At 52.7% G+C, this 9,884-nt stretch overlaps 1 protein-coding gene across 1 annotated transcript in view; it reads right to left on the bottom strand.

Annotated features, from left to right (window-relative positions):
• Positions 1 to 7,570, bottom strand: part of Mlycd (malonyl-CoA decarboxylase) — a 16,234-nt gene extending 8,664 nt beyond the window's left edge. Inside the window, exons 1-3 of the mRNA XM_021170881.2 lie at positions 6,988 to 7,570; positions 1,070 to 1,182; positions 64 to 220 (exon numbers count right to left, since the gene is read on the bottom strand). Coding sequence (XP_021026540.1) covers positions 64 to 220; positions 1,070 to 1,182; positions 6,988 to 7,512 — 795 coding nt within the window. The 5' untranslated portion in view covers positions 7,513 to 7,570. The remainder of the gene's footprint in view (positions 1 to 63; positions 221 to 1,069; positions 1,183 to 6,987) is intronic.
• Between the last annotated feature and the right edge of the window lie 2,314 nt (positions 7,571 to 9,884).

A 9,884-nucleotide genomic window follows, 5' to 3' on the forward strand; every position in this document is an offset into this window, starting at 1 on the left:
CACACATGCACGCACGCCACAGTGATAGGCCTGTTTTGTCCTGAAAGGACCATGCATAAGTACCTGGATGTTGTTGGAAATGTCACCAGTCAGAGCCACGTGCAGAACCACCAGGGGTTCTCCGGGGGTGGAGCAGTGGGAGAAGAAGTAACATCTCCGGTAGGGCCCCACACGGCGCTTCATGTCCATCCAGTTTTTCACAGGGTGCACAGCCTCACACCTGAGCAAGCGATGTGGAGAGCAGACAGATGGGGAATTACAAATGGATGAGCACTTAGTCCTACTCACGCTGGAGACGGCTGCTCTGCATCTTTACCCCAGTCTGTTCTGTCTGACACCAGTCTGTCTGCCTGTTCTGTCTGACACAGGGTTTTGCTCTACAGTCCTGGTTAGACTGATGCTAACACCTAAGCTGATCTTGAACTTTTGATGATCCCCCTGCCTTGGCCTTCCAAATACTGGGATCACAGGCATGTGCTACCCAGCTCAACGCCTGTTTCTAGAGGACTTGGTGGGGCTCTCAGGTGCACTTATGCATCAGGAATGTCCTGTCACTGATTAGGGTCTTCTATGTGCTTTGGGTCTCTACGGTTTGAAAGTGGATGGCCATGCTGCAAACACTTGTGGTTACCCAGTCTCCAGCCTTATCCCGCAACTCCTACTGTCAGCCTGGGGAGGAGCAGTAGACACTGGCTAGGGCTCCATCTTAGGGTGCTTTCCTGCCTTTGACTTCGTGGGCCAGGATGGGATGCGGGCAGGACGGCAGGGCTGTGCTGCACTGTACCCCTGGGCATGCTCTGACTACTCGGAGAGCATTTACAACTGGATGAGAGGGAGCTGAGCACTCGCGCCAACACTTGCTCTAACTAGTCCCTATAGTTCTAGCCATGGGGCCACTTGCTTTAAATACCTGGGTGTAAGACCCTGGGTAACTAACAGACTGACTAGGGGCTTCTGGGGTGCACCCCAGTCTCCACCCTCCCTGTGATAATAGCCCACCACCCACACATTCAATGTGTTCAGGTATCAGGTGACACAAAGCCATGCTGGCGAAGGCTGCCATACTCACTCGCTGATTTTCTGAAGTACCTCACAGGGGGAGTGCCAGGTGACCCGCTCCAGGTTCAGGAAGCCGGAGGAGAACCACTCGGACAGCATGCTTTTGAGTACTCCGTTCATTTCCTAGGCGAGAGAGGAAGGCAGGCCTCAGAGAAGCAGGTGTCCACCCACTAGTCTATTTACCCACTCCAAGACACACGCTTCCATGTCCTGATGCTCTGTAGTCTACATCTAGCTAGGCTCGCGGCTGTAGAATGAAGTTTGTACCGCACATGGCAGTGACTATGTGCCTGACTTCCAGCCAATGAGCTCCAAGCAGAACACTCCTGAAATGGCTTTGGGAGCCTTAAATGACATTGGGGGACATGGCTTTTGCTGATCCGTTTTTCTTGTCTCTTCCACTGTAGATTGAGTTACTAGGATGGATGATTTTGGGCCAGGACACCAGGCCAGCCTGGGGTGGCTTCCTCCCAGACTTTGCCCTGAGTGACTGACTTCTCGCTACACAAACCTCTGTACTCTGGGCCTATTACTCTCAGGTGAATTCTACTCTGACAGACAGAATGGCAAACATCCTGAGGCACCTAGCGCCCAGGTGACCTTTCACATACCCTGTAAGGCCCAATACAGGTGCGACCTGCATCTATGAATATTAGTTTTTATCACAGCTAGAAAAACTTTACAATGCATCTTAAGTCTTGATGAGGTCTCCAATCTAGGTGAGAAGGCACAAGCTGCAGGCAAGGAGTGGGTAGAGGCTCTAAAGAAAAGCCTTTGCAGAAATGTGACATTTTCATTCATGAAGGTAAGTACCGGGACACAGAACAGGCATGGTGTTGTCCTATGTGGCTTCACTGGGTGGACAGTACAAACCCAGGGCAAGGGACCTGGTTTCATGTGAGGGGCTATTCTGAATGGCAGGGCTGCCCACAGCCCTCAGGCCCACGGGAGAACAGCTCGGAGGGACAGCATGCGGGCTGCATGAGAGTTCAACGGTGCTGTTCCGGACAGATGGCAAGACTGGCAAAGTCGTGGGTGGAAGCTGGGCAGGCCCTGTACCTTAGGCTCTCAATCTCATTTCCCTACTCAGCGGAGGTTCTGCAGGGCAAAGTCCGTCTTAGTCAAAGCTGCCACGCTCACATCCAGGAAGGAAGAGAAGGTGCCGAGGATGGTGACTGCAACAGGAGGCCGGCACACAGGACAGGTTTTCATTTGTTTGCTTTTAAATGAAGCCTCGTGGTCTGGCTGAGAGATGGCTCAATAGGTAAAGTGCCTCCCACTCACAAGTACGAGGACCTGAGTGGATCCCCAGAACCCGAGTGGAAGCTGGACACGTGGCCTATGTGCCTGCAGTCACAGCACTCCTGAGGAGAGGTAGGAGCCGGAGTCAGGATGGTACCCAGAACCCGCAGGCCTGTAGCATTCACAGTAGTGAACAATAGACCTAGCTTAAGCAAGTTGGAAGCCAAGGCCGATTCCCATGGCTGTCTTCTGATGGTGTGTGCGTTTGCACTCACAACACAAATGATTTTTTTTTCTAAAAGGTTGGTTCTGGTGGTGGTACACACCTTTGATGCCTGCACTCAGGAGGTAGAGGCAGCTTGGTCTCTGTCAGTTTGAGGCCATCCTGGTCTACAGAATGAGACCTTGTCTCAACCAACCCAAACCAACCCAACTCAAACCAACCCAACGAGTCCTTACACACCCTATGATGGTTGTTCATGGAACTGAGATTCTCTCAGTTTTTGAAGCATAAACTAAGAATCACTAACTCTACTCCTAGTTAACATGCAATCACACCCCCAGCCTCCGGGGCTTGTGACTCCGCTTCTGAGTGCCTGCCTCCCTGTGGGGCTAGAACAGTGGCTGTGCAGGTGCGCTGAGCTACATTCTGACACTCACAGCAGGGAGTGGCCAGGAACGCTGACAGCACTGATGGCACCTCTCCTCTGGAAGTCTCTTCTATTTCGGGCTCTGACAGCTGCGACATGTGATGTTGGACACAAGAGTGGGCTAAAGGTGAGAAGTCTAGTTCCATAACAGCTGTTCCGGTGGGAAGTGACCACAGCAAGTGGCCAGGTCACCAGGTCGCAGACAATAAGCAACAAAAACAGTCTTTTGTGCTTTCTGTTCCCAAACACAGCAGTTATGGGCCATAGCAAAAGCTGAGGGGCCTGAGAGCCCCCGAGAACTCGGCTAGGCTGCCAGCCTTCCTCCTGTGCCTGCTTGGTGCATTCGCTGCAGTGCTCATGGAGGCTGCTCTTTTCTTAGCAGAAAGCATCTGAGATGCTTGGCTCTCTAGAGTAGACTTTTTCTGGGTATGATTTGCCTTGCACAGAAGCCCAGAGCTAGGAAGGAGGGGAAGTTACTGCCAGGGAAGAAAGGTGAGCTAGAGAGAGTACCCTTCTAGCTCATGGGGCTAGGGAGGGGTACTTGATGTACTGGAATCTCTGTCCCTATCAAACAAAACACAACCACCACCACCACCACCCCTTTTGTCTAACACACACACACACACACACACACACACAAAAAGCACAAAACTAATACAGAACGTATACAACACAGAATTGCTAGCGCACTCAGGAGGGACTCCACTGGCTAGCAGGCAGAGAGGCTGTGCTAGCACAAGCATGGTGTCTGTGTTGGGGGGTGGACAGTCTCCTTCCTCCTCCGGCTCTCAGGGTGACAAGGGTCACTACCTCCAATTTTACTATGAATCCGATGCCCAAACTGCCTGTCCAGAGTCCTGGGGTTCTAACCACCAACTTTGGTCTGGTGCCTGGCACCCGAGAAATGCTTCCTTTCGCTGCATTTTTACTATAAGACATGAAATTGATAACCACATGGGCTGCTGCAAGTGTGTGGAGAAAACCCCAAAGCCTGCCAACTCCACCCGATGGGTACTTCCCCTGGCACCCTTCCATACCCACAGATACAGCCTCAGGCAGGCACCACCATGGTGTGTGTGTGTGTGTGTGTGTGTGTGTGTGGAGCAGAACCTGGCTATCCGCCTCTGTTGAGGACCCAGCTCCTGCTAGGAGTCCCTCTTTGGCTGACATTGAGTATTACCTTGTACACTGCTCCCTGGTCACCAAAGGGCATATCAGAGATGCAGCTACACACAGGAGCCCAAGCCCCACTGACGGCTCACATCGGATCTGGTGCCTCTTTAGGCCCGAAGCCCCCAGTGCCCATTTCCAGAAAGATCACCAAGCCGAGCAAGCCTTTGAACCTGGCGGCTGGTTTTCCTTTAAACAATGTTGTTTAACCTGTAACCCAGGGGAGCCTCTCCTGGCACAGTGACACTGCTTTTAGGGTTTTATATTAGTCCCCATACTGAATAATCCACTCATGTTCTCTTTTTATGGGGTGCCATTTTGGTGCTTTGAAACAAGGTCTTATGTAGCCCAGGCTGGCTTCTCACTGTGCCGCTGACCTGGGGTTTCCCTGAGATCAGCATCAGCCCACAGCTCACCTCAGCGCTGCAGCCCAAGAATCCCATGGAGTTAGGAACTTAGCTAAACATCATTGCAACCACGCCGCAGCGGACAAGGACAAGAACAGACTCATCTCCTCACACAGAACAACTTCTACTACTGTGTCCTGGGAAACACATGAAGTCAGCATGTGTTTGGGGGCTGCCATGTGCCACGTTTATTCTAAAGTGATGGCACCACCTAAGGTTCAACACACAGAGACATGAACCCGTATGATGAGAGACCTCGGGAGCATGCTCAGAAACCAAGTATCCAGACAACACAAAGGTCACATGTGTGTGAATTTGTGTGTGTGTGTATGTGTATGTGTGTGAGTGTGTGTGTGTGTGTCAGGTAACCTGTCTACTGGTAGCTCTGAGATCTGGGGACACTGAGCACATTCCTGTCCTACTTAGCTTCAGTTGTCAATGTGACACACTTTGGAAGAGGGAAACTCCACAGAGGCGCTCCTCTATAGGACGGCCTGGGGGGAAGCATTTTCTGGACTGATGATTGACACGAGAGGGTTCAGCCCACTGTGGGTGGTGCTACCTCTCGGCAGGTTAGGCCTGGGCAGTATTAACAAAGGTAGCGGAGCAAGCCAGTAAGCAGCATCCCTCCATGGTCTCTGCCTCAGTTCCTGGCTCCAGGATCCTGCCTTGGCTTCCCTCCATGATGGTCTGTAACATGGAAGCCAAATCAACACTTTTCTCCCTAAGTTGCTTTGGTCAGAATGTTCTGTCACAGCAAAGGAAAGCAGATTGAGATACTTCCTAAAAAAGCACAGCATTTAAGAAGGTCCTGGGAGTTAGGCGGTGGTGGCGCACGCCTTTAATCCAGCACTCAGGAGGCAGAGGCAGGTAGATCTCTCGGCTTGAGGCCTGCCTGGCTTACAGAGTAAGTTCCAGGATAGCCAGGGCTACATAGAGAAACCCTGTCTCAAACAAACAAGATCCTAGGGGACTACACAGTCAGCTTTAAAGCCTTGTGAGCAAAACTGGTATTTTTGTCCTCACCTGAGTGGCCTTGTCAACACAGGCACCTGCACACTAAACTCACAGGGGTAGTCTGTACCTTATACTTCAGTTTGTTGTGATTCTAAAACTGCTGTAAACATGGTCTGTCTTGTAAAAGAGACTGTGCAGGGCTGAAGAATTAGGAGCTTTCCTGAATTTGATCCCTGGTACTAGTGATTTAAAAGTGGTGGGGGTCGGGTAGGAGGTTGCCAGAGATACTGTTCATAGTTAAGAGCACTGACTGATCTTGTAGAGGAACTGGGTTTGGGTCCCAGCATCCACAGGGCAGCTTTCAACTGGCTGTAATTCCAGTTCCAGGGGATATGATACACTTTTCTGGCCTTTGTAGGCACTGTATGCATCTGTATACAGGCAAGCAGAACACTGGTGTACATAATCTTTAAAAGAAAGGCCACTATATTTAGTGACACACTTTGTTTGCTGGCATTGGGAAGGTGGGACAGGAATATTTCTGGGGCTTACTGAGCAGTTTACCTAATCTAACTGGTGAGTCTCAAGTCTCAGTGAGAGACCCTGCCTCATATTAATCCCTTAACTGCGCCAAGGGCTAAGCAATCAAAATGAGAAGTCTGTAAGCCCTCACATAGCAATGCAAAGGAGCCTGGATCAGGGGATGTATATCTGAAGTCTTGGACAGCTCATCACCTCAGCGTGTCATGTCCTTCACTGTAAAGGAGATAGGTGTCAACCGAAAGGACAGAATGGAAGTAAAAACGGTCATGCCTGTTTCAGAGTTCTCAAGCAGGTCAGGAAAAAAGTAGATGAGGCTTTGAATACTGGGGACTTCTGAAATGGTGATATCATTGTGTATGAACTCAGGGTCAATGCTCCTCTTTATCGAATATTAATGGCTGGCAGCTATGCTAGACAATCCTTTGGGTCTCAGCTATATACACCTCCGTTATCTGTATGCTACATGATATCGCTGGGTAAGCTGCTGACTAGCACAGGTACTAAAAAGTCAACTTAGGATCACTGCGTCTGGGGCTGGGGGTTTGGAATCAAATCTCTTGTCCAGAGTCAGACTGCAGAAAGAAGGCTGGAGGCTTTAGAGACCCAGGTGGTGGTGACCTTGACTTCTGGCCATGTTTGTGCATTTCGTGTAACCTGTTAGAGCGATGCTGCGTTCGCGGGAGGTGCCCAAACTTTGCCCAAAGCTGTGTTCCATCCTTGTTCAAGAACAGCGCAGTTAAAACTAGAGCTATTTTGGAGTAAGCGCAATGGGTGTCACACCCGACGGTGACCCCCAGGATAGTGCTACGAACCACGAAGTAAGCACCGTGGTACCTGAGGCCGGCGAGGTGGCTGCAGGGGCATGGATAAGGGCCTGGGGAGTGGGGAGTGGGCAGGGCCCCGGGGCGGTGGCGGGGGACGGCGGCCCCGGGGTCGCGGTGGCCCGGGCGGGGCCTTACCCGGACGTGCGGCCCCTCCACCAGCTTGAGGGCCTGCGCCTCCAGCAGATCGGCCCGCAGCTGCACCAGGAAGCGCACGCCGCCGTCCAGCTTGCTGATGTGATGGAAGAGGCCGCGGTAGCGCGGCACGAGCGCGTAGCGCAACCGGTCCTCCGCCTGCAGCAGCACGGCCGCCTCGCGCGCCTGCTGGCGCAGCTGCAGCACCCCGGCGCTCTGCTCCGCCACCTGGCCGTGGTCCACGCCGAAGCCCTGAGCCAGGCGGCCGAGCAGCTCGGCGCGCTGGGACGCCTCGGCCAGGCCGCCGTAGAAGCTCACGAAGTCGGCGCACTGGCCCTCGGCGGGCGCCGGCGTCTTCTCCCGCAGCTCGTAGGCCGGCGTCGGGGGCACGGCTCGTCGCAGCAGCTCGTCCATGGCGTTGGCCGCGAGCCCGCCGCACAGCCGACGTCCCCGGGGCCCCGGAGGCCGCGGCGGGGACCGCAGTGGGAGCAGGCGCCGAGCCCTCAAGCCTGGCCCGAGGCCTCGCATGACAGCTCCGCGACAGCTGCTAGCGGGAGACGCCACCGGAGAGCGGGCCCCTGCCGCGCTTCCGGCTCCGGCTTCCGGTGTCTCGCTGGTCCCATTGGTCCAGGCCGGACGGCGGACGAGGACATTGGCCAATCGGGGGGCAGAACGGCGGGGGAGGGGCGAGGTGGCTTTCTCAGGCCGGAGGCCAAGTGCAGCCAAAGGTCCCCGGAACCCGGTAGCCTCGGGGCACCTGACTCGCCCTCTTGGCTTGCATCCTGACACCTGTTCTGAGAGTCACCACCTCAGTCCCTTTCCCCACTACGCAAGCGCTTCTCTTGATCTGAGAGCTTGACATCTCAGCTCTTCCCGGGACCGTGCTGTGCACGCAGCCTCCTGTGCTAGGGTTCGGATCTAGTGTAGGCGAGGAGCTGAGAAATTTAAGGTTGCATGCTGGACCAGGTCTCCTAGGAATGGGGATGGCTCATTTGATAAAGTGATTGAGAACTTGAGTTCATATCCAGAACCCATGGGAAAACGCTTGTAGTCCTAGCTCAGGGAGGTGGACAAGAGCCAGCCAGTCCAGCTTACAAGGTAAGTCTAGGTCAGCCAGAGACCCTATCTCCAAACCAACCAACCAAACAAAAAGTATGTGGGTAGCGCCATCACTCGAGGTGTCTTCTGGCTTCCAGAACCACACATGTACATACGTGCACCCCCACACGTGTGTACAAGGAAATGTATGTGCACATGTACACACCAAGCATGTAATTCTCAGAGTAATTCTCTGACTTGACATTTTGTTTGACCCTGTCCCGACCCGCGGGACAGTCGAACAGGGTCTCTCCCAACCTACCCTTCCTAGGTACTCTCTGGCTCTTGTCAAGGATGCTACCCAGACAGAACTGCCGGAGACCCAGCCCATGCCTCCTGCTGCATCCTAGAGCTTCTGTCTGGTCATGCCGGAAATGGGTATAGGAAGAATCAGTTCCCTACCAGCTTCCTTGCTGGGCCTTATTCATTCATTCATTCATTCATTCTGTCAGTGAAATGATTTTCAATTGTTTGGTGTGTTCCAGGCCCCACCCTCGGCTTGCATTTGAAATAGCCCTGCTCATTCTCCTTCAGTTTACCATCAGAGGGAGGGGAGTCACATTAAAATAACTGCAAAAAGGAATCAGACTGCTGGAGTAGGCTCTGTATGGATTCAGCTTGATATGATGACAGTCATCTTGGACCTAGACTGTCGTGACTGTCCTAGAGAAACCACAGTTTATTTTTTGGTGCACGGTTTCTCTTCAAACTATCGATAGACCAAATCCCAAGAATGATGTCTGGGACCTTACAACCGGATCCAGGCTCCAACCTGTGTCTGGCTCTTTGATAAGAACTTAAGACGAACCACGTGCCTCCCAGCTAGAGGGAAAGTCACTTTATCCTAACTCGAGTCTGTGACTCTCTTTCTGACCCATGTGGTAGGATCCAGTTTGGCTTTGCTGTCCCCCAAGACTATACATTTATGAGTAAGTTCTCCAATAAACTGTACCCTTCCATTCTTCATCTGCCTGTGTCTTTAGTACTCACAGCACCTCAGGCCTGCCCGTGGATGCCGGGACCCGCCCTTTTGGAAGAGTTTGCCATCGTGGGTAGGATATCCAGGAACAACCCAGAGTTGTCAAGAGCAAGTCAAGAGCAGACACTGGTTATAGACCATGAACAATGCAAGCCACCCAGTCTATTCTTCTAGCTCAAACACATGACTTATAACTTCCTGACAGCCGGGCGTGATGGCGCACCCCTTTAATCCCAGCACTTGGGAGGCAGAGGCAGGTGGATTTCTGAGTTCGAGGCCAGCCTGGTCTACAGAGTGAGTTCCAGGACAGCTGGGGCTACACAGAGAAACCCTGTCTCGGAAAAACAAAAACAAAAACAACCCCCCCCCAAAACTCTCCTGCCCTGCCCTCCACTGCAGTATCCAAATGTCACCGATTTCAGCCTCTATCTGGCCCACTGCTTCTGTGGCTCCTGTCACTAGGATCCACACAGCACTTTTTACACACCCAGGCATGCTCCCTCGAGCCTACTCTCCACTCTTCCTGCTGAGTGTGTTTTTCCCTCGCTTGTTCCTTTATGCATACATGCTGTTCACTTGCTCAGCAGCCGGGCACTCTAGCCTAACACACAGAGTTAGCTTCCATGTTCTCTCTCTCTCCAGTCCATCCAGTCTGTCTGTCTGACTATCTCTCTCTCTTTCTCCCCCCTTGCATTTTGATGCCTCCTAAGCATAGAGAATTTGACTATCAGTTTTGAAAAAGACTTTAGGGGGCTGGAGAGATGGCTCAGCAGTTAAGAGCACTGACTGCTCTTCCTAAGGTCCTGAGTTCAAATCCCAGCAA

The sequence above is a fragment of the Mus caroli genome, unplaced genomic scaffold, assembly GCF_978045245.1.
Source record: "Mus caroli unplaced genomic scaffold, Mus_caroli_1 scaffold_10, whole genome shotgun sequence".
Lineage (NCBI taxonomy): Eukaryota > Metazoa > Chordata > Mammalia > Rodentia > Muridae > Mus > Mus caroli.